The 25,056-nt window shown below is 39.6% G+C and overlaps 1 protein-coding gene across 1 annotated transcript; it reads right to left on the bottom strand.

Annotated features, from left to right (window-relative positions):
• Positions 1–3,840: 3,840 nt before the first annotated feature.
• Positions 3,841–22,022, bottom strand: LOC145482299 (ephrin type-B receptor 1-B-like). The gene is made up of 19 exons (XM_081460959.1): positions 21,939–22,022; positions 19,314–19,495; positions 18,506–19,163; positions 17,456–17,503; positions 16,891–17,253; positions 16,443–16,648; positions 14,739–14,802; positions 13,938–14,037; positions 13,679–13,728; positions 13,056–13,199; positions 12,885–12,961; positions 12,469–12,574; positions 11,808–11,869; positions 9,663–9,761; positions 9,304–9,417; positions 8,337–8,486; positions 7,087–7,131; positions 5,777–5,928; positions 3,841–5,157 (listed from the first exon to the last, which is right to left on the bottom strand). The coding sequence occupies exons 2-19, from the start codon at positions 19,458–19,460 to the stop codon at positions 4,902–4,904; spliced, it is 2,841 nt and encodes a 946-aa protein (XP_081317085.1). The 5' UTR covers positions 19,461–19,495; positions 21,939–22,022; the 3' UTR covers positions 3,841–4,901.
• Positions 22,023–25,056: the final 3,034 nt, after the last annotated feature.

Here is a 25,056-nt window from a genome sequence, read left to right as displayed (position 1 = left end):
CTTCGTCATTGTCCATGTTTTTCAGGATGTGATCCGTAAGTCTGATTAGAGCTGTTTCTGTAGAGTGACCTGACCTGAAGGCTGATTGATACTCATATAACATGTTGTTGTCACGTAAAAACTTAAGAAGACAGCTGGCTACGTGTTTTTCGATAATCTTCGAAAAGACAGGTAAAACTGATATCGGGCGGTAATTGTTGATATCGTTTCGTGCGCCACCCTTGTGCAGTGGTGTAACTTTTGCTACTTTCCAACGGTCTGGAAAACTGTTTGTCGATATTGAAAGGTTCAGCAATTTGCATAATGGACTTGCAAACGCTGGTGCAATAATTTTGAGTACACGAATACTTATGCCATCGTGCCCAGAGGCCTTGTTACAAGCGATTTTCCCTATAGTGTCAATGATCTGCTTAGGCGTTATTGGAGGGATGTTGAAAGCCACATTATCATTCAATCGCGAAGAGACAAAATTTTTCAGCTTGGTGTCATCAAACTCTACGCCAGCGTCGTTTTCCTTGCCAATTTGATCTAGGATGTTTACGAAGTACTGATTAAGCTCATTTGCAATGGAAGCTTCGTCACTAATGATGTTTTTTTCTTTCAGTCTTAAAGTGAAGTGGGGCTATATTTCGGCTCAGAAGCTCGAAGGGGAGCGTTCAAAAAGTTTTGCTCTCTCCATTTCAATGCAAACCAAGGCAATCAGGAGTTACTTTAGAGTCCCCGGTACCGGAAAATATCTCCCATTTCCCGGGAAATCGAGCCAAAGTTGGTCACAATCACGATAAGCGTAAGGCGGTCTCGGCTACTCTTTCATTCTTAAAGTGAACTCGGGCAATATTTCCGCCCAGAAGCTTGAAAGTGAGCGTTCAGAAAGTTTTGCTGTGTCCATTTCACTCCAAAGCAAGGCCAGCAGGAGGTACGTTAGAGTCCGCGGGACTGTAAAATATCCCCCAAGTTCCGGGAAATCGAGCCGAAGTTGGTCAAAATTACGATGCGCGTAAGGCGGTCTCGGCTACTCTTTCAATCTTAAAGTAAAGTGGAGCTATATTTCGGCCCAGAAGCTCGAAAGTGAGCGTTCAAAAAGTTTTGCTGTGTCCATTTTACTGCAGACCAAGGACGTCGGGGGCCAGTTTAGAGTCCCCGGGAATGGAAAATATCCCCCAAGTTCCGGGAAATTTAGCCAAAGTTGGTCAAAATCACGACGCGCGTACGGCGGTCTCGGCTACTCTTTCAGTCTTAAAGTGAAGTGGGGCAATATTTCGGCCCAGAAGCTCGAAACTGAGTGTTTAAAAAGTTTTGCTGTGTCAATTTCACTGCAAACCAAGGCCATCAGGAGTTAGTTTAGAGACCCAGGGAGTGGAAAATATCCCCCAAATTCCGGAAGATTTAGCCGAGGTTTGTCAAAATCACCAGGGCGTAAGGCGGTCTTGGCTAATCTTTCAGTCTTAAAGTGAAGTGGGGCTATATTTCGCCCCAGAAGCTCGAAAGTGAGCGTTCAAAAAGTTTTCCTGTGTCAATTTCACTTCGAACCAAGGCCATCAAGAGTTAGTTTAGAGTCCCAGGGACTGGAAAATATCCCGTAAGTGCCGAAAAATCGAGACAAAGTTTGGCAAAATAAATAAGCGCGTAAGGCCGTCTCGGCTACTCTTTTAGTGTTAAAATAAAGTGGGGCTCTATTTCGGCCCAGAAGCTCCAAAGTAAAGGTTCAAAAAAATTTGCTGTGTCCATTTGACTGGAAACCAAGGCCATCAGGAGTTAGTTTAGTGCTCCCGGGACTGGAATATATCCCCCAGGTTCCGGGAAATCGAGCCGAAGTTAGTCAAAATCACGATTTGCGTACGACAGACTCGGCTACTCTTACTCTTAAAAAGAAGTGGGGCTATATTTCGGCTCAGAAGCTCGAAGGTGAGTCTTCACAACGTTTTGCTCTGTCAGTTTCAATGCAAAGCAAGGCGATCAGGAGTTAGTTTAGAGTCCCCGGAACTGGAAAATATCCCCCAAGTTCCGGGATATTGATCCGAAGTTGGTCAAAATCACGATGCGCGAAACGCGATCTCGGCTATTGTTTCAGTCTTAAAGTGAAGTGGGGCTATATTTCGGCCCAGAAGCTCGAAAGTGACCGTTTGAAAAGTTACGCTTTGTGCATTTAACTGCAAACAAAGGCCATCAGGAGTTAGTTTAAAGTCCCCCGGACTGGAAAATATCCGCCAAGTTCCGGGAAATCGAGCTGAAGTTGGTCAAAATCATGATGCCTGTAAGGCGGTCTCCGTTACTGTTTCAGTCTTAAAGTGAAGTGGGGCTATATTTCGGCCCAGAAGCTGCAAAGTGATCGTTAAAAAAGTTATGCTCTGTGCATTTCACTGCAAACCAAGGCCGTCAGGAGTTAGTTTAGAGTCCCCCGGACTGGAAAATATCCCCCAAGTTCCGGGAAATCGAGCTGAACTTGGTCAAAATCACGATGCGCGTAAGGCGGTCTCGGCTACTATTTCAGGGTTAAAGTGAAGTGGGCTTCTATTTAAGCCCACAAGCTAGAAGGTGAGTGTTAAAAAAGTTCTGCTCTGTCCATTTCTCCGAAAACCAAGGCCATAATGAGTTAATTTAGAGCTCGCGGGACTCGAATATATCCGCCAAGCTCCGGGAAATCGACCCGAAGTTGGTCAAAATCACGATTCGCGCAAGACGGTTTCGGCTACTCTTTCAGCTGTGTCTATTTCAATGCAAACCAAGACGATCAGGAGTTAGTTTAGAGTCTCCGGGACTGGAAAATATCCCCCAAATTCCGGGAAATCGAGCCGAAGTTGGTCAAAATCACGATGCGCGCAAGGCGATCTCAGCTATTCTTTCAGTCTTAAAGTGAAGTTGGGCTATATTTTAGGCCAGAAGCTCGAAGATAAGCGTTCAAAAAGTTTTGCTGTGTCCATTTCACTGCAAACCAAGGCCATCAGGAATTAGTTGAAATTCCACACAGATATAATTTTTAATTAATAATTTGGAAATCACTGTAATGGTATTGAGCCAACCAATTCCAAATATTAATGTCATTGGTATCTATCGATCGAAAACTAGTTACAATTTCACAGTTGATTGATCCTCTTACTCATCTTCATGACTTAGTATTCACAGAATCTACAATTCCGAATGTACTGCTTGGGGATTTCAATACTGATCTAATGCAGGCAAATTCAGAACAAAAGGCTCTGAAAAATATCTTATAACAGACAAAGGATACACTCAGTTGATTAACCAGTTTACTACTGACTACCGTACACAGATAGATCATGTATATACCAATGTATTACAATGTGTACAATCAGCAGGTACCCTGGAGTCTTGCTACAGTGATCATAAACCTATTTACATTTTCATGGAAGCTGTTTTGAATATTTCCCTGTATTTATCATATGAGATCATTATTAATATATAATTTAGCTGAATTTGGAAACTTTACATACCAAAGAAATACATGTATCTAAATGTATCAAGCAACTATTTAAATCACACAACAAAACAGTCAGAAAATTTATTTGCAGAAACAAAGAATGGTTTGAATTTACTGTGCTATTAATGTCCCTAAATTCCTAGTCTTCATAGAGATTCAAAATTACATGTAACTCTACCAAAATTTACAGATGCTGTACATGACAATACCTTTTTTCTAGGTTAAAAGAATTATTTTAACTCCAGTGTTTCTTTAGAGAGAGCACGGCATTATAGCTAGCATTTTCTTTCTTAACCCTTTCCAGGAAAGCAAGAAATATCACTTGGACACCTTAGTTAGGTAGGTAGCTTATTTTTATCGGGGCAGCAGGGGGGGGGGGGGGGGCGGGAGAGAGAATAGAAAGGAAAGCAAATTAAAGAAATACAATATTTTTTCTGCATATAATCATTTATACCCTTTTAAAATGTGTCACTATTATATTCATTGTGTATTACAGGTTAGGCAAGTTGTACTATTGTACATGTGCATATAACCCAGATGCAATAACAACTACAATATAATATGCAAGTGATAGTAAGCAGATGTTACTATTAACACAACATTACTGCACCTTGATTTTGACAATCTTAGGCTTGATTTCCAAGAACGGGCGATATTTCCCAGTTCCAGGGACTGTAAACTAACTCGTGGTAGCCTGGTTTACAGTGAAATCGACAGGGGAGAAATAATTGCACGCCTGGTTTCGATCTTCCTGACCGAAATAAAGCCCCACTTAATTTTGACACTGAAAAAGTAGCCGAGACCGGTTTACGCGCACCTTGATTTCGTCCTACTTAGGCTCGATTTCCAAGAACTTGGACGACATTGCCGAGTCCCAGGAACTCTAAACTAACTCGAGAGGATCTTGGTTTTCAGTGAAATCGACAGGGAAAAAATAATTGAACGCTCAGTTTGGCCGAAATATAGCCACTGTTAAACTCACTTAAACTGACTGAAAAAGTCGCTGAGAGCGGGCTGCGCGCACCTTGATTTTAACGTACTTAAGGACGACATTTAGCCGCTGTTAAGCTCACTTAAGATGAGAAGAGATTGGGAAAATTTCTCGTCGATCGTTTATAAATTAAAGCCCTTTTTGCGTACGAGGAGAAAAAGTCGTTAGACGATAAGAGACAGGCTGTAAGCAGTCTAAAGAATGGTCTTCAGAACATTGGAAATTAAACATTAATCCAGAGTTTCTTTAACGAGATTACTGTTATTTTGCTACTTTTTTATTAAAAAAATATGGTCTGAGTACTGGTTGATATAATTACTGCAAACGGAGAAATTGTTCTGGATAAAATACTTGATAGAAAGTCAATAACAATTCTCATGATATAAAAGGAAAATTCAGAACAGTATAGGCTAACTTGATTAACTTTGTGAAGTCATCATAAAGAAAATTCTCCCCTGATGAATGAATAAATCATATCGCGGCTTCATCATCATCAAGACCCCTGTTGTGAAATTGTGATTTCATGGCTTTTATACTTTTACTCATTTTATTTCGATGGCCGATTAATTTGATTCCCATTGCTTTCAAATCGTTCTCTTCCATTTTAGCAACCTGGTTGAGGGTATTGATGCTTGCAGCCTTGAATGTTTCCGAATACTTTGCCATGTTGATGTATTTCAGCCATTCATCCACCGAATGGAACTCTGGGATATCTCCCTCCAAAGACCTGAAAAATAATACTTGAAAATTGAAAATGATTTGGACGATATGTCATTAACTAAAGTGCAACGAGAGATTTCTTGGTAAGCGATTATTTAATAACAGAGCATACTGCGAGCGACTATCCAAGTTCTACGACGCCAGAATACTGATTGCCGGCTGCGCATATATTACCCTGCTAGCAGAGATTTCTTTCTGGCAAGTATTTTAGCATTTACGAAGTCGTTCGCGTCTCTTGCATTTCGCTTAGCCAGGGTACCCTGACTACGCGAAATACAAGTGACGCGAACGACTTCGTAAATGCTAAAAGACTTGCTAGAAAGAAACCTCTGCTAGCAGGGTACGAATATATTCACTATACATTACAAATAACTAATACAACACACTTGACAATTACTAACAATGACTGACAATAACGCGGACATGCATAGTCCATAATTCGTCACATAAAAGTTTGTCCGCTCGTACTTTTATCAACTATTTTCGTCTTAGAAGAAAGTTCCTTTTGGCGATAAGCTAACTAGGAGGCTACAGAGCTCTTAAGATGCTCCTCCATGAGTAACTTTTTACGCTGCTTACGTACTTAGCAGCCTCACGTGTGTGCAATGTAGCGTTTTAAAACTTACGTGGAGTGAAGAGACAAAGACTTGTCTTTCAGGCATTCTGGAGAGCGAATTAGTCCGTCCAGGCGATATACGATTTCAGAGAACTTGGGCCTTTTGTTTTTGTCTTCACCCCAACAGTCCAGCATCAAAGTATGAACGACTTTTGGACATCCCTTGGATAAATAAACAGAACGGAAAAGACTCATACGTATATAAAGCAATCTTAAATTATGTCAGCAATGGTGAAAGAAAGGAATGCCGAAAAACAGACCAAAATAAAAAGACACAACGAAAGACAACGAAAAGTAACAGATCACAGGAACTAAGTTTCTCGGAGACAAAATTGTCAAGTTTAACTTTTACTTGTTTTAGAGAGAAATTGTGACAATAATATGACGACAATGTCTTATTTTGTACTGGAAAATCTTGACATCCTCAATTTGGCGCGAACACATATGCTACAACTTTTGTCCGCAGCCGAGAAGCGGACACTTTTAAGTCTGTAGCTTCGAGGAAGAAATAATGTCAAAGGACAAATATTTTCAAACATTTTATTACAAGGTCACACTGCTCGCTATAAGGCATCAAAGTCTGTCACATGCTAAAGTTATAATGCCATCAACAAATCTTGCTAGGATGTTTAAGACACTCAGTTCTAGCCGGTTCTGGTCTGATTGTGCACACGTGTTAAAGTTCAATAATAATTTTTGAACATGCTTAGAGAGAGTGACCACAGTGACTAATGCTGACTCAGAGGTCTTGGTTCTTGGTGCTGACCAAGAGGATCGCGGCCTCTCGAAACGAGATTGATTTTTCTTTCAATTAAGGTCTGAGAAATATATTTTAAAGTGATTGACTGACAGCAGACCAATTTATCGTTAATTTTTAATTTGCACTGCGGCGCAAATTAACGCACACAGTCAGTCATACACGAAATGAGTAATCGTATGAACGCTCGGGCAATTAATGATTAAATTTATCGTGCTATTTGAAAATTCTATAAAGTCTTGTTCAATTTTGAGAGAATTCTCAAATATCATGAATAGTGAAATAAAAATAAAAGTAAACTAATTGTATTATAAGTAATTGACTTTTACTTGTTGAGTATTGTAAAATTGATGTTATCGTAAAGTTGTAAGTATTGTAAAAGTGTAGTTATTGTAAAGTAGTAAGTTTTGTAAAAGAAATGTAGTTATTGTCAAAACAAAAATGTCGTTGTTAAAAAAAAGGAATAGTAAAATCCTTGATTGCAATCGCACTCATACGATTACCATTACCTATACTATTAAGTTAATATGTAATGACCAACAGAATATACCCAAAAACCATACCTTTGGAGGTGGCAGCCGGTAACCAGTCTCCACCCTGTTAATCACCTGCGAAAATAAGAACGATTGGAAACCAGCTGAGACAACAGTTCATTAAATGAAATGAACACGTTATTCTTTTAACATTTCACTAATAACATTTCGCTCTAGTATCTAATTTTATGGCATCTCTTTCTGCTAAATATGATCGTGTTCGGTATTTTTGTGTGTTTTAGTGTTTCCATTCCTGAGGAGTAGGACTTATTAGAAGAGATGGCCGCACCGTCATCAGCATACGTAAGTTTATCTGGCTCCTCAGCTGAGAATGATAATTACAGACCAATATCGATTCTTCCCAATCCCGTCAAAGATCTTAGACTGAGAAAGGGGTGTATGTACAGCTGATGTCCCATCTTCATCATCATCATCCTCACCATCATCATCATCATCATCATCATCATCAACATCATCATCATCATCATCAACATCATCATCATCATCATCAACATCATTCCTTGTAGCCCCCAGTGTATGTCCCATCTTGCAAGTATCTTATTGTAATTTAACTACACCGAGCTACTCAAATTCACAAAAGCAACTAATTCGTAGCATGCGGTAGCTTCAGGACTGGAGAGTGTGAACATTTGTATACCATTCGTTGACAGCTATTAGAAAGAAAATTTTGCCTGTGTTTTTGACTTCCTACTTCCTAAAACTTATTTTACAAGGACAAACCAAAACTTCAACACCAGGAACTTCAGTTTATAGTTAGAAATATGAATTCTTGAGTTCTATTTAGACAAAAGGTCAACGAACTTTTTCAGTTGTAGTTTTTATGGGAAGTATTTAAATGTGATTTTTATATGTAACTTTTATTGATACTTTTGACAGATTTTTTTGGATGTCTATATTTTTTCTTTTACGTTTTTACAAGGACCCCTTTGATAACAGTACTGTGTTAGTACTGATGGGTTTGTCCTGTTGAAACATTCGTTCTATTATTCACGTAAAAGAAGACGTTTGCAATACGATCCAACTATAAAACCTCTGGTTCAAAGTGTAAAAAAGTTAACATTTTGTGACGCCGTTTCGACGTTCGCCTAACATCATTATCAAGTGAAATATTCCGATTTGATTATGATTATTTGAGGTTCAGTAATAATTTTTGAACACGCGAGGAGAGTGACCACAGTGACTAATGCTGGCTCACTTGACGACTTATGCAATCTTGTTTCATGATGTTAACACAGCGATATTACACAGTGATCACTTACGTCATAGTTGTTCCAGTCCCAGTAAGGTCGGTCACTAAATGACATGATTTCCCAAACCAGAATACCAAAACTCCACACGTCACTTGCCCAACTAAACTTCCTGTGTTGCAACGCTTCCGGCGCGGTCCAACGAACGGGGATTTTACCACCCTATAAGGCAGAAAAAAAAATGATTAGCGGTTCAACGAACAGGGATCTTAGGGCCCTTCAAGGCAGAGAGAAAAAATATTAGTGGTTCAACGAACGGGGATTTTACCACCCCTTAAAGCAGGAAAAAAAATGATTAGCGGTTCAACAAACAGGGATCTTAGGGCCCTTCAAGGCAGAGAGAAAAAATATTAGTGGTTCAACGAACGGTTATTTTAGGGCCCTTCAAGGCAGAGAGAAAAAAAGGATTAGTGGTTCAACGAACACGGATTTTAGGGCACTTCAAGGCAGAGAAAAAAAGATTAATGGTTTAAAGAACATGATTTTAGGGCTCTTTAAGGCAGAGGAAAAAAAGATTAGTGGTTCAACGAACAGGAATTTTTAGGGCACTTCAAGGCAGAGGAAAAAAAAGATTAGAGGTTCAACGAACAGGGATTTAGGGCACTTCAAGGCAGAGAAAAAAGGATTAGTGGTTCAACGAACAGGGATTGTACCAGCCTTTAAGGCAGTGAAAGAAAAAAAAAAGAATTAGTAGTTTCCATCCAATTATTCAAGTCATCCAAACACATACCAATATTTGCTTTTAGATAAAGATCATATTTGTCAAGGAAAGCATAATATAAAACTAGATGGAGATGGAAGATAAGACGACTTCAAATGTCGACTTCAAATGCCAGACTTAAAACTAAACACTTTTGAAGGTCACAAAACCCAGACGCATTATTTATCCCAGACGCGTGGGATGGTCTTAAAATGTTACAAACCCACGCAACAAATTAAAACGTGAACTGATTTTAGAGTGGAAAACTGCAAGATGTACCTGTGTCTGGTACTCTGAGTCCGGATTGTCATCGGCCAGCTCCCTTGAAAGACCAAAGTCAGACACTTTGCACGACATGTTTTCACCAACGAGAACATTACGAGCAGCAAGATCCTTAATGAAAAGAAAGAACAGTTTTGAGTCCAACGGTCTCGTACTCCGTGGATCCTCCTCTATTAAAGGCGGTATCATTATTAGCTACGGAACCTTATTCACTCAGCGCAGTGTTAGCAATAGAGCTGCACACATATATAAACAAATACGGTATATAGTACGTGATGAAAAGCATTAAATACTGCCTGAAAAGTTAGTGTTTCATTGTTCTGCGGCTTGTTATATTTAGCGGTTGTATTACATACCCGATGAATAAAGTTCATCCCCGACAGATAGGCCATTCCAGAAGCCACACCCCTAGCCATTCCTAACAACTGTAGGTTCGTCAACTGACCATCACGTGCCTATCAAGAAAAAAGGGTGTTCTTTAAGTGTGTTCCAATTCAAGGGCTTGAACTGAAATGGACTGGGGACACATCAGTTTAACTTTTAAGGTGTAAATCCCTAATTGCTCTTCTTATAAAACAGAACAGATCATTCCACGTAAAAGGAGAAGTAAATAACACAGGCAAAGTTCTCGAACAGTTTCATGAAGAGGGTTTGTAATAAAGACCGAACGTTCGAGGTTAATAAGTAGTTATTATAATAACTTGTTATCACTTAGATTATTACTTATCATATGAATGAGAAAATTACTTCATTGTGATTGGCTGAGAGCGGGCCAATTTATCGTTGATTTTCAATTTGCACTGCAGTGCAAATTAACGCGCCCGCGCTCACAATTTTCTCAGTCATATAATTGCTGCCGCAGTGATTGAGCTTGAAGCGAACGAACGAGGCAGCACTCTAATCGGGAAAAGGTCACATTGTAGGGGCCTTGAACATGTTTTTGTGAAACGCAAGGAATTGTAGGCTCGATGTATACCAGACAAGAGACAGCGGCGCAAATCGAGCCTAAAGGAATTGTGGTAGCGGTAAGATCAAAGGCGCAAGGAATTGTGGTTATGCGCGAATGGCCGAATTAAGATGCGCAGTCTGATCTTGTGCTCTCTCTCTCTTTCTGGCATCGTTGGTTGCAGTAAATGAAGGTGAGTGACAGTTTTCTGTTCTGTATTGCTATTTCTGACGCTTCTTTTATCGCTCCTATTTTCCTTTATAAACTTTTCCTTGTAATCTTTGTCTTTTCTGTATTAGGCAGCTTTCTATGAAGATGCGCTGTTTTCCGTGTATTCTCTTCGATCGATGAAAATAAGAATGAAAGCTATCGGGAACAACAGGAGAATCAGTCCAAAATATCCAACAAATCACGCTTGTGGAGTCTCACCTAATACTAACAGAAGTCATTTGGAAAACTACAGAAACGAAGAAGTTAGTGTAGGTCAAAGGCGCCCGCCCTGATAGAGAACCAAGTCAGTGGAAAATTTTATCGTTACCTTAATTACCGTAAGTGTTAAAGCTCTCAAAACCAGAAGTGTAGAAGTAAACCAGTTGTAATCACTCGTGAAAAAGGTTCAACGTTATATTGTGCTATTGATGATGTTTAACTGTGTCAATTACTACAACAGCAAGCAAAATTTTGATTTTTAACCAGGCACCTGTTTTATAGTTTGAAGCACAGTTCCCTCTCATCAAGTGTTACTTGCGATATTTGCGTACCGTTTATATATTTTTTTTATCTGCACAACTACAGTCAACATTTTGGAAATCACACGGAGGAAGAATATACTTCATTTCAATCCTGTGCAAAAATTACGGCTTGTTGTTGTTATTTCAAATCTCGAACTGGACGTTATTCAGCCGTGACCTAAAACCTTCTGGAATGTTTCCATTTCTCATGTAATATTCGAAACCTTGCAACAATGCTATTTAATTCTTTAGAGAAGTTTCTGGAAATTCCGGGTGTACTTGTACAAGAGCGCAAGTTTTGGTCGTAAGGGAGCAATGAAAAATGTAATGAGGCTTAGTGCTGCTGAGTGAGTGCTGTAATCCGAGAAGTTAAATAAACCAGTTGGTTACTGTTACGGACGATCCTGAGTTCTGTATGGGAACAACCCTGCTCTGCATTGACACTCCTTACATCCACCTTCCCTTCGGCAGCATTTTGTACCATTTAGGCAAACTAGTACATTAGTAAACGCATGAAAGTTCGAGCAATTAAGGATTTACACTACTCGTGATATTCTTTCAAATCGCATTCGTTTCAAGGCTCGTGCAGTTTGCAGGGAATTTTCACATATCACTGGTAGTGTAAATCTTTAATTCCACTCGCGTTCATACGATTACCTACACTTATTATTATCACTGCTTATAACTATTACTTCTTTGGTGTTTCCCTACTTACTATTGTGAGAATTCGCTCAATTTGAAAGCGATTTTACAGAGATAAAAAAAATTGGGTGACCTAGATTCTATGGCATCAAAAATACACCCGCGTATCAAACGTAAATTACTTTCAAAAAGTGATCCAGTGATCCACTTTCCAGGAATTCTGTGATGATCATCATCGGCCTACCTACAACAAGTAAAAAAAATTGAGAGGTGACAATAAGTATTTTCAAACACGTACTGTGTAAAAACAACAAGTAATGTCTCTACCCCAAGTGGGTGTTTCGAAGTGTCGTCCCGAAGATATCGCTTTGAAACTATCAAGGGATCAAACATCCTGAATACTCTTTCGCAAACATTAAGTTCTCTAAAATTTTCTCAAACTCAACAGGAATCTTCCAGTGCGCACTTCCTAATTTAGCACACAGAAGGAGACCTGTCGCGTACGCAGGACAGAAAATTACCTGCAATTAGCCCTCAAAAAAAGGATGACTAATCTCAAGTTAGGCAGAGAACAACGCGAGCATCGTGATAATTTTTAATTACAATTACTGGGCAAAATTCACAACAACATCTGCACGTGGATACAACATTTCCTGCCTAGCCTTCTAAACTAGTATAGTTTGACGTTTTTCAGAAAATGTTGCTTTTAATTAACGCTGAAAACGAAACAAAATGTAAGGAACAAACAATTGTAATCATTCATTAACATCTAGCTCGACATTAATCCATCTAAGTCATTATTTAAGGAAGTTTCAGTTGATAATCATTTAGTGTAACACCTACTTTGAGTAACAACCCCTATGAGCCTGATTACGTTGGGATGGTGAAACTGACCCATGATGGACGCCTCGGACAGGAAATCTTTTTGGTTTTTCTCGCTTGAACCAGGCTAGAATAAGGAAACAAGTGATAAGCGATATTGCCTCATTTTGTATTCACCATTCTTTAACCTTCAACCCAATATTTAACCAGGGAGCCAACCCACTGACACTATTTTCAGTAGAGCCTTCAGAAAACGTTCTCGTATCCACTCTGGTATGCACTATCTAACAAGATAGTTCACAGTATTAGTAAATACTTGGGTCTTTAAAAGTAATCCACTTCACTGTAAATATTCTAGAATAGATAACTAAGACAGGGGAAGGAAAGAGAGAAAGTCTATTGAGGCAAATCTTTCATAAAACTATTCAAAAACTGACTCTCAAGACTTTGACAGCAACGACATTTTTGCCATCTTTAGTTTTTAATGTTCCCTTGTAGACGTCAGCAAACTCCCCTGAAAAACCAAGAAAAGAGTTATTATCAACAAAGAGTCAAGATAAATTTCCTCTCACGTACGTGGTTCCTGATCGATTCAATATTCTCTTTACCTTGTCCAATAAGTCCCTCCAGTTTAGTCTTGCTTCTTTCGAGTTCCGAAGTAAACGTGGACAGAAGTTCCAGAAGATCGAGATAGTTTCCAGGATCGATATATCTCCGTTGATCCACTGAATCCATGGACTGTAACGCACTCCCTTTATAAAACGAAATCCATGGATTTAAACTCGTTTCCACGTGATAATCCGTAAAAAATATCATTATTTTAAGAGGAAGTGTTTTGTCATGAACGTATGGCAACGAGTACAAGCTGGTTGATCAAGTAACTCTTACTGGTTCCGTTATCAGGAATACCTTCCCAGCAAACTCGAGTAATTGGCGTCATTATTGCGTAACTTTGTGGTTGTTCGGGTTGAATGCAGGTTAACCTCGTTCCCAAGGTCTCTCTTCTTCCCGCAAGAGAGGAAATGAGAGACCTTGTGAACGAGGTTGTATGCAGGCATCATTAGCCCCATCGGGGAGGTTCAATAAAGTATTCATTCATTCATTCATTCATTCATTCCTTATTTCTTGGACCAGTTAATTTGCTCCTAGAGTAATATTTTTTTTCAGTTGTAAAGGTGGCTCATGTACCTTGTTTATGATATTTAATAAGGCGGTAGTGATGTGGAAGTACCTTGCTCAACGGTGCGCATGTAGTCTTTTTCTACACTCCTATGACCTCTTCTAAATAAAGAGAAAATAGAGATAAATTAATCATTATAAAAAAGGTTGGGAGGTAGGCGCCTAAACAATATTCAGAGTAGTATCTAAAGTATTCTTACAACTCAACTTCATATCAACTTTCATTTGCACCAGAAAGCAAAGGGTTTGCAAAAGAAACAAAATTAAATGCCATCAATCGGGAGATTGTATTATTCATCCATCAGACTCACCTTCTAAGTAAAACAACGATGATAATTATTACAAGAATAATTATCACCAAGGCTCCACCTCCAGCACCAAGAACAATTATCATCTTATCTGAGGTTCCACCTAAATAAACATAATTACATTTAATCACGGTATTCGAACAGTGTGTTACTTGCTTAGACAGTAAGGGTGGATCACTTGACTTCAGAGCGGGTGGTGGTGGGGTCCTTTCATGCACTAAGAAATCTTTTCTCGCAACGTGGGTAACGTGCTTTTCTCCGGCTCACTAAATGTGCTTGAATTTCTCTCGGCAGTGGTCGTGTACATTTTTTTTTTGGTACAAGCGAGGTTGCAGAATATATTAATTTCAAAATCACCCACATCCACACCCCCTCCCTCCGCTCAAAAGTCAAAATGCTCTAAACCGAAAATGTTTTCTCTCCTTCCCTAACTGAACGATAGACTGGCCGAAAGGGGATTTAACGATGAAACAATTAGTTCACTTAATTCAAACATTTCATTGCATTCAGGTCGGATCTTTCCTGTGGCATATAGGAGTAATTACAATCAGTTAATTATCTAATTAATTAATTTCTTCAGGAAATGGAAATAAAGTGAATGTAAGTGTGGTTAAAGGCAATTTTAGATTGTAGTAGCCCTTCATTTTACTTGGACGACCAATGCCCATTCCATCAGAATGTATCGAAGGTTTGATCCGTATTTTTGCAACGATTTGTTGAAAACGGCTTCAAAAGCGTAGAAATACATGTATCTAGTAGGCTATAAAACATCACTGTACTTATAGCAACATTTGGCAGTCAAACCGTTTCGAAGTGTAAACTTCTTCACACCAGCGTCTCCTTTTCCAAAGTTATTCTCAGCAAACACCTGCAAAAAGACAAGGATCTTTGCAATTGTATTTAAGGACATTTTAAAGTTCTCTCCGTTGTACGCTGGACAAAACTGTTCTGGATCAACGTTCTACGACAAAAAATCAAAACAAGCAAAGCGATGCAAATAATTTTGTGAGTGTCTTAAACTTTATTAAATTCCACACATGGAAATTTATTTTCATGTCGATCACGCAAGGAAGACTTGAGTTACAGAGAATCTAAATTTGCGGAATGAATAACAAAAGTACGGAAAATTGCGCGATTTCTGAGAAAAAAAAATAGTCATAGTTTACATTGACATGGTAGTGTTAGATCAGTGTTGTTGTGCGAAGAACATCGTGGCGTGTTTGTGGAAATCTTTCATGAATTAGACGAGATATTATGAAGAAGGAGCGGTATCCATCTAAACAGCACTATAATCCTGTAATACAACAGCGGTTTAGAGAAACAAAGATTCAAGTTGTGATGCTACTACCACTGAAGGCCACAAGGCAAACCAAAGAAAGTTATTTCAAGCTGCTAAGCAAGAAATTGTGAGAAAATGGCAAGCTCCTGGTTGGTGAGCTCCGAAAAAGGTCCGAAAACTTTCCTAAAAGCAAAAATAGCACTGTTTGAAGTTCTCGGCCGATCACGCTTTAACACAGCGGTATCTTGTGCAATTGTGGCTTGTGCGAAGCGCGAGCTAAAGGCAGCCATATTCAAAACAGGCGGAAGACCGGTCTAGTGGCAAGATCAGTTTAAAGACTTCAAAGACGATCAGTCTCTGAAGACAGTATCGTATTTCAGTGGCCAAATAAAGTTGTAAGTCTTTCCTATGCTTTCTTGTCAAAATCTTGGCCAAAAATCCACCAGCACGTAAAGAGTTTCTTCGCAAAACAACACTCTAAATGTGACTCTTATTTCTCAGAAATCACGTGATTTTACATACTTTTGTGACTCTGTTACCAAATTTGGACAAGGTGTAACGCAAGCCTTTCTTGCGTGATCCATATAAAAATAAGTTTCCATGTGTGGAATTTAGTAGAGTTTAAGACAATCACAAAATTAGTCGTGTCACTTTGTTTGTTTTAATTTTTTGTGGTAAAACGTCGATCCAGAACAGTTTTGTCCAGCGTACTAATTATTCTTATGTGATTTTTTTTTTGTAAATCAACCCACTTTGGATTCAAACTTTGTCACAAATGTCAGAAAATGAGCAGAATGTCTTGCTAAAGATGTGAACAATATGACAATGCTAAAACTTCCACTGAATTGGAGGAGCGTCAAAATTTAAAACCTTGAAATGGGCGGAGCACGCTGTCGACAGATGCATACCATGGAAACTGAGTCATAAAATTTGGTCGATATGTTGTGGAACTGAGTGGAAACTAAGTATATGCAGCCACAGTTCCTAAAACATATAAAAACAGCAATGTGGAGGGAAATATGTTGTCGTCCCCTAGAGGATATATTGGCGTATTGGTGCAATAAGGGTCAGAATAAACATTCAAATGGAGAAATAAATTTGTGTTCAAAAATAGACAATGTCAATTTGATCCACCAAATCGGCAGGCTTCAAATATTTAATTCTTTCTAGCGAAGTTAAGTAGTCCATTTGCCATCTATAACTGCAACAAGTTAGCAACTAGAAAGTACCTGAAATTCATAAGTTTTTCCTGCCTTTAGATCGCCAAACTGGTGTTCCATTTTCTTTGTAATAAGAGTCTCGGTTTCTGAAGAATCATCTGTTCTAATGTATGTCACGTGATAAACTTTGATGATTCCGTTCTTTTGTTCCAGTTTCCATGATACAACAACTGTGTCCTTCGGTTGCTCGACAGCGACTTCAGGTTTACCAGGGACTGTAAAATAAAATGTAAACTCTATGAAGGAAATATTTTGGCAGTACTAGATCCACCAGGGAATTTATTTAATTAAAGAAAGTATACGCGTATGTACGTCGTACAAGTACAGCAAGTTACCAAAAGTTGGCGGTAACCCATTGTGATGGAAAGTCAAGACGCCGTACTTAACAGTAGTATCTCGGAGAAATCTAACCACGATGAAACGGTACATTCGAAAGTATTCTGTAGCGCGAACTCACCTGTTCCCAAAGTCCTCAACGTGATAGGCGAGAAATTTCCTCCAACTCCATGTTTTCTTTTAGCTACCTCACTCACTCTGTTTTTGGCGTAGACTTTAAAAGTGTAGTTGATAAATGCAATGAGGTTTGTTACAGTCACTTGGGTCACGTTCAGTCCCTCTCTGCATGGCTCGTACTTGACATCACTACTACAAGGTTTCTCAACACAGTTCTTTTCGTCCTCAATGTTACATGACTTACGACATTCGACCTCATAAAACACGTGACTAGAATCTCCCGTGACTAATGGAGAGCGCCATCTTATCTCAACTGTACTTTGGTTGACGAATGTAGCGTTGGCGTTCCTTGGCGCTGATGGTAAAACTGAAATTCATAAATACACAATTTATCATGCGGCAGAGAAGATGCGAACAAGAAAGGATAAACAAAACCACTTCACTGAACTCCCGTATCTCGAAATTGACATTTGCAGATTCCAATTATAAACTAAAAGAAGGAAACCAATGAGGAAACAATCCCCAGAATTTGTTGACATTGGCTACCATTGCTGTAGGTTGTTTCATACCTGAGCAATTAAGTCCATTTTCGTCATTGTACATTCCAACTGGACATGCTAGGGTGGGAAGAGAAACGTTACAAGCTAACAAATTTACCAAGCACTGAAGCATACTGAGCAAGGCCTAGCGTACAGAAATATGATGACATGGTCATGAAGGTCGCCCTGAAAATTCCCGACCCCTTTGCAAAAACGTTTTTGCAATGTTGTCGATTTTATATACCATCATACACCATCACTAGTGTCCCGGAATAAAGTCTGACGTCTCTCCGTAGTTTTATTTAATTACTGGTAACCATCCGGTGTTATCCCAAGACACATTCATTGTAGATTTTCATTTCCAGTTACAATTGGCGAATTTAATTTTGAGCGATGCATGTTTGAGCCTGGTGGGAACCTAAAGGCCAGGAGCCTATCCAACCTGGCTAAAATGAGAGGCAAAAGCAACAAGGCGATTCGGGGGGCGCTCCAAACGTAATCTGGGTCTTCTGGAGCTGATCGCAGCCAGTCCTAGGTGCCCTAGCATAGCACTCCCCACTTTAGTAGTACTACGCTTTACCAATTGAGCTATTGAAATTTCCAACTAGTTATCAATATTCTTAGCAGACCATTTGCTTTATCATTACTTGCGGTTAGACTGTGTTGTATTATTGAGTCGCCATTTCCTTTTACTATGCGTTTAGTAAGGAGCTTCTTGTGAATTTGTCGTGTAGAGTGAAAACCGATTCGTTGGAAATCCCCTACAGTTACGCTTTCTTAGTATCGTAAACAGAACGTTTCCGCATGGATTCTGAAACAGGGTGGCCAGGTAGGTACCTCCATTGGGAAATGAGTTCTTTTCTAGAGCGAAGATTTCGTGTTGTTTGGGAACATTAATAGGGTCATTCAATAAAAGCGTCTATGGGCGGTACAGTGTCAAAATAACGAAACATAACTTCGAGTTCCCTTTCCGCATGTCCTGAGCACTAATCCCCAAAATAATAAAACCGGACAACCTAAAAACTAGTGACTCTGACCCTGTTCTGCTTCGTTAAGTACAATGCATGACTTCTGGCGTACCTTGACATTTTCCTTCCACATTCTGCATGTCTTCCTTACAGACGCATCTTCCTTGAAGTCCACTCCTGTTCCAACTACCATTGCTTTGACAATAGACGAACAAACTGCCCGGTACACGAACCGTATTTTTGTCACAACTTCCTTCCACTCGAATGGGTTTCGAATGATTTGCTGGAGCTACAGTTCTCGGTAGCATCATCAAGGAGTTGCTGAGTGTTTCGTCTGGACAAACGTTATAAGTAACCTTGACCGAGAACATAGTACTGCAAGCTCCATAATTATGAAAGGCTAATATAACATACTTTTCTTTAACGAGGACACCTATTGTTTCGGAAAATCTCTTATTGGTAGCCTGTCTAATTACTGCCGTTTTTTCATACGCCATCCTGTTACTGAGAGGGTCAGGGTATTGAGATTTATCTCCAATAAGCTGGTTAGAGTGGCTAATGTACATGTCAAAAGCATCATTGCAAAAAGATCCCTCATTGTTACCCAAGGTAGAACAACTTCTGATGAAGTAGTCGACAGTGACATCGATCCTGTTAGCGTCCCTAATTGAGATTTGGTCACTTATCAACCAATTGTCTGGATGGGGATTTGACAGAGATAAGCCGACATCACATGCTACATATCGTGTAGGATTAGTGTTCCTCGTCCACTGCAGAAATGAACAGTCATAAAAATACATCAATAAAGCATAAATGAACATCAGGTAATTCTCTGCTTTATAGAAGCCTCTAGACTGTAGCTTATCACTGTCAGTCAGTTGATAGCAAGTCGCTCTTTATGCAAGTCAGCGGTAACCTACCCCTCTAATGCCATTTCCCGGTGTCTTCTTCTTTTCCCAATGCCATCCACTGACTGTTTGTGGTTCGTTCACTAGTGTCACTTGCCTTGATGACGCCCAAGCTACAAACGTCAAGGCAGTAAATGCAGCAACCCAAAAATATTCCATGCACAGTGTATAGTAGCTTTCCAAGCGCGTTATATCTAAATGAATAAAATATTAATGTAGACGAGTCAATGAAACTAAGCTTTTATTTGCAAAAACATGGGGTTGACCATGGTGCTACTTCTTCCATGCACTAGTAATCATTAACCGTTTTTGGACATTTAATTAGTGCCCACTGTAATCGAACTTCGGCCTCTTTGAAGGTGTCGTGGTTTGGTCTTCCTAGCAACAACAGCGCATACAATATATTTTTATGGCATTTTACAGATATCGATATAAATAAGTAATTGATCTTAAATATTTTCAGCCCGAAATAGCAAATAACCATAATGCGTGCGGAACCAGGTAGCCACTTGTTTCAAATACTACATTAAAGCAAACTGTTAGTCGCTCACCCTGCGGAGCAAGAATTTCCGTATGAACGACAAGATTTCCGCTTGTTCGTCCCAACGCCCCCGCCCCTATAATTTTCGCAGGGCTAAAAGGCGAGTTCGCTCATACGCGAACACTTGCTACGCAGGCAATCAGTTGGCAACATGGAACGAATTTACAGAAACAACAACGACCGTGCATAAAAATAAATAAATAAATAAATACATAAATACATAAATAAATAAATTACGCACTTCATGTTTTTTTTGTTTTCTGACATTCGTTAGCCTGCGTTACACACGGAAATTTAACAGTAGCGCATGCTAAAATTCGTCGACCGTATCGGTATTCAAAAGGAGATGAATGTTTTTGCTTGCCGGGACCACCGAGATCTGATGTTAACTTAGTCAAATCAGACCCGTCTACTGTTTTTTTACTGTACTGAGAACTTTTATGTTGAATTTCAACAAGTTCTTGACTTTCAGTTCAATTTACTGTACGTAGGTAAACTAAAATATAAAATGGAAGAAAAGCGGCTTACAGTTCAAGAAACAGTTGGACAACGTTTCAGGATCTCTGCAAACGTTGCTAGTCGTGTCCAGGGTTCGTGTACTTTCGCAGACGCTACCTATACTACAATCGTGGACAAAAGTCCTTGTGTTAGAACTGAAGTATGAAGAAAACGCTGCTATATCCTTTATAAACGGGTTGCTGTCCCCCCTGCCCTCCAACACAATGTTGAAAATCAGCTGAAATTGCACGTACTAGTTTTCAACATTGTATGGGGGGTGGGGGGCGAGGTTAGGCAGGTGAAGTTGTATTCGCGCCTGGCGTGTACGCAAAAGCGCCAAAAGTGCAAATTTGTCCTACGACTTTTGTCCATGATTGTAGGTTGATTAGCGCGTGATAAGTTTGCGTGACCACCCTGGAGAACAGAACAAATTCCCATCGCGTTTCGATTTTTCGTCCTTATCCATTTTGTTTCAAGTAATTCTAGTGAAATTATACTTGTCGATTGTTTTTTCAGTCAAAGTGATAAAGATAAGGAATTTTTATGGCTCAGTTTGCGTAATCCAAACGTATTTTGTGAGGATCTCAGGCACAGTAGCTGCGTCAGAAATCTTGTCTAATGACGACTGCACGCGACAGCAATATTGCACTAACCTGTGTATATCCATCCCTCCCATAAAAAAAAAAAAAAAAAAAACATAGGGGCGAGAGAAACAGAAACCATAGCGGTTCACTGAGCATGTGTTATTGTTTTAGGTAAAATCACATAACCTGAACCTCTTTAAAGTCCTTAACTAATTAATAAAGTATAAAGCAGACTTCTTCAAGAACAATAATCAGTAGCTTTATTAGCCGCCGATAGTTACCAAGGAAGATCGATATTGAACCTCTGGGCGCAGATGACGAGCTTCTTCGCTCTTACACGTAAAATTCCACTTGATCGTTCAATATCAGATTAACTATTCGGACGAATTCACGAAGATTTCGATAAAAAGGACAAGCTCACTTCAAATGAAAAAATATCTGTAACATGTTCGCGATTGAAAGAGCTAGCATACTTACTTAGTTTAATGATCGTCTTCGTCCCCTGTGGGACATAGAGAGATAACACTGAACAACAACTATGATAGTTGATCATAAGTTTGGTTGACTTCATACTGTCATCGACAACGAATACTGTTCAGCCGGTACACAAATGCATTCTACCACATCAACGCGCTCAGCGACACAAAATAACTCACTTTCCCCTCTCGTCTATCAACAATCCGAAGAAACAAGACTCTTCCAACATCGTGTCAGAAATATGAGTCTTCAAAAGCAAGCATTTCAGTAAATTTCATTTTAATATTAAAGTTGGGTTGTTTGACAAACAGAGGTGTTCTCAATCCACTGAAACGACTCAAAGAATCGTGATTTTCAAGCAGATCAAGAACAACAATGATGGTGATCGAGCAGGTAGTAGAGAATCGCTTGTTTTTCAGCACTACGGAACTTTGAAACCGACGAACATAAACGCCTCGTTACGTTTTCGGTTTTTGAGCTTATCAAATTAACCTGCAAGGTTCATATCCAATAAACTGAATCAATAAAGTTGCTTACCGGTTTGTATTCCGCTACCAGTGAACTGTCAAAGAATCCTGGCAAAGTGCAGTTTACAAAGGATCAAACTATACAGTGAAAGGTTTAAGGATTAATGATTACTGAACATAATGAATATGCAGAAAGGAAGTGGTTACACAATAGCAGCTTAAAAATAGTTACACAATAGCTTGAGTGTCACGCAACGCCGCCGCATTTCCGAACGGAAACGTTCCAGAATTCCAGTGGAAGAAGAATTCAAAACATGTTTCTAAGAACGCTTTTTCTTTTAATTGTATTTAATTTTAGGGGGAATAATTCTATGTTAGTCTTAAGTCCATCAAACGAAACTTACCTTTAGTATTACTCACCAGTTGCGGAAATATTTCAATTCTCTTCGCGATTGACGGCTTCATCAAACTTTGTAGTAACTAAAACTCAGGGTCCACCGAAAAACTAGTTTATAAATACCGAAAATATGCTCTGGAAGTCTCATCGACCAAAATTTGGCTGTCTTGTTGAATTGTGAAGATGCTCTAAACAAATCGAAACTCAACGCTGCTGCGTCCCTCCCCTAAAATGTGTCACGTTTAAAGTGTTACTACTGTGCAAATTTTCATCACTTGAATTTTTAGGATTATCACATAGAATTTTACATAAGATTAAAACTGACGTTCACCGCTAGCAAATATCTGCAACAGTTCCGGAGAATTTAGGTTTGAAATTAAAATATGCAAATGAGAGGGCTGATGACGTCATACACTCAACCCAATACATTTGAACCTCCAGTAAACGACCACCCAAATGTCAAACACAGGTGGTGGCTTACGGGAAGTAGTCGCTTACGAGAGCTTACACCATATGGTGACTTCAGAGACTTATCCTGTGTTTTAAATGTCTTATTCATGTGAAAAGTCAATTTTGAGAAAAAAAACTCCGGTACTTCCTATTGAGAAATTTCCGTCTCTTGTACTGCCCAAGAATGCGATAATGTCACAACACCTTTTTATCCAATTTCCGCTCTATTGTTTGTCAAGTGGTCGCTTACGGGAGGTTAAACTTTTAGCTTTAAAAGTGGTCCCGGTCGCTTACGGTCCTTACGAGAGACGGTAGTTTACAAGAGTTCCAAATATAGTGATTTGACTTGGAAACTTTTGGTATTTTAGAAAACTGGTCGCTGAGGGGAGGTGGTCGCAGGCTTGCAACCGGAGTTTCGACTGTATTACATCAAGTATATAGATAGAGCTATATCTGACGTCAATTTGCAGCAGAAACCGTTGAAACTTGGCACTCTACTAGTTCTTTAGGCAACACACCTTCGGCTACAAAAAGCAATGTTCCCAAATTTTGCCACAAACTCGACCTAATATATTTACTGATTGCTGTTGGTAGATGAGGCACCATTGGCAGACATGGGAATGGAACCCCAAAGGTAGGCTGTGAGCAAGCTCACGTTGGAACAAAAGCGCGCGCGCCGTAGCCGCGTGCGCGAAATCGAGCGGCGAAGCCGCGAGGCGAGAAAGTTGGCCTCACTTTCTTGGCGCCTCTTCACCAGACTCCTGCTTTGCTCTTCATCGCTCGCGCGTGTGACTCAGAGGAGACTATAAAATGTTTAAGCAAGCAACCGGAACGATGATCCTGCTGCCGAGTTATATGTTGGATCAATAGTGATGTAATCGGCTTCACATATGAAATGAAGAATAAAAAAGCAGAAACCGACACAACGTAGGGTGATTTTTTTTTTAGGTGTACTATATTTCGGCTGGCCAAACTAGCCTTCTTCAGGTGAGCCTGCTCGTAGGTTACGCCAAAGGTGGCCAGAAAAGCCTTTAATGTCGGGAAGGTCTGGAACCCAGTACGTTACCATGGAGACAAAACTGTTGAGCTCACATTGTGGAGCACATCCAGTGGAATCTTACTGCCAAGAAATACAAAGTGGCCTTGATATCTTTTTTTTCATATTTGATCAGAATTTGGTTGAGTTTATGACGTCATCACTTAGCTTATTGGTATATTTTAAAAACTTAAATATATCTGGAACGAAAAGAGTTATTTGAAAATAGTAAAGAGCTACTTTGCCCATTAAATAAACCATTGTCGTTAGCCTAAACATAACCCAGGTTAATGTTTAGGATAAACAAAATGAAATAAATTGTTCTCCCCGGCTGATGCGTGACACTCAAATCGATATAAAAATTCAAACGAAAATAAAAATTGAAAACTGATAAGGTGGAAAAATGTCAAAGCTCTATCTTGTGAAAAATAGCAAACGTTTCGAGCATAGCCTTTCAGCCTATTAAAGGTTTTTGTAATCCGATCTGTTGCTTTTCTTTTCTGAATTTTTGCTGGCTTCTGTCCACCTTCATCAGAGTTGCAATCTGTAGATTCGTTTTTGCTCGCGCTGTTAGCGCGTTTGCTATCGTTTTATCGATTTTGAATCAACTCTAGGTAAGCGCGAGGAACCGTTTTCCTCTCGTTGACGGCGGCGCTGAGTGCTACGACTCCAAGAAAGGCCTCTTGTGGTAGTTGGTAACACCGTGTTCGAGGATCTGGGCGTCCCTTAGCTGGATGCTGTGATCCGTGAACTCAGCATGATTCGCTGTTGCTCGCGCAGCCTGGATCATGCCTCGTGCACGTTCCACGAGCGCTTGCTTTCCCCGTCTTAGGTAAATGTACAGTCATGGCAGCTCTCTTTGCAGACGATCCCATGGACTCGGTCGATCATTGGTCAGCCCTTGGACTTCAATGTTGTTACTGGCCTAAAGACTGGCCGATGCCCAGTCTTTGGGACTAGGATGCCCAGGAAACAAATTATGATGTATTTGCCTCCTAAGTATCCCATAATATCTATTTGAAACAATAGAATTCAAAATGGCCGCTGTATCGCTGAAAAGGTCCATTCTTTAGTTTGCTGATAAAACGAGCATGCGGTTGTAAACGCTGACATATTCGTCAGCCTTGGATACTATTCTATACTATTCGTTATCAAACACCCGGGAAACAAAGTATAACACGAAGAACCACTGAAGTCCGGTAGTCTGTTTTAAATGTTTCCTTAAACGCTAGGAAATCGTCAATTTTCATTCTGTGTCTAAGGAACAAAAATCATGTTGATTCACACGTATACGTTGAAGGACCA

The sequence above is a fragment of the Orbicella franksi genome, chromosome 3, assembly GCF_964199315.1.
Source record: "Orbicella franksi chromosome 3, jaOrbFran1.1, whole genome shotgun sequence".
NCBI classification, from domain to species: Eukaryota; Metazoa; Cnidaria; class Anthozoa; order Scleractinia; family Merulinidae; genus Orbicella; species Orbicella franksi.
This window is presented reverse-complemented; position numbering and strand designations above follow the sequence as displayed.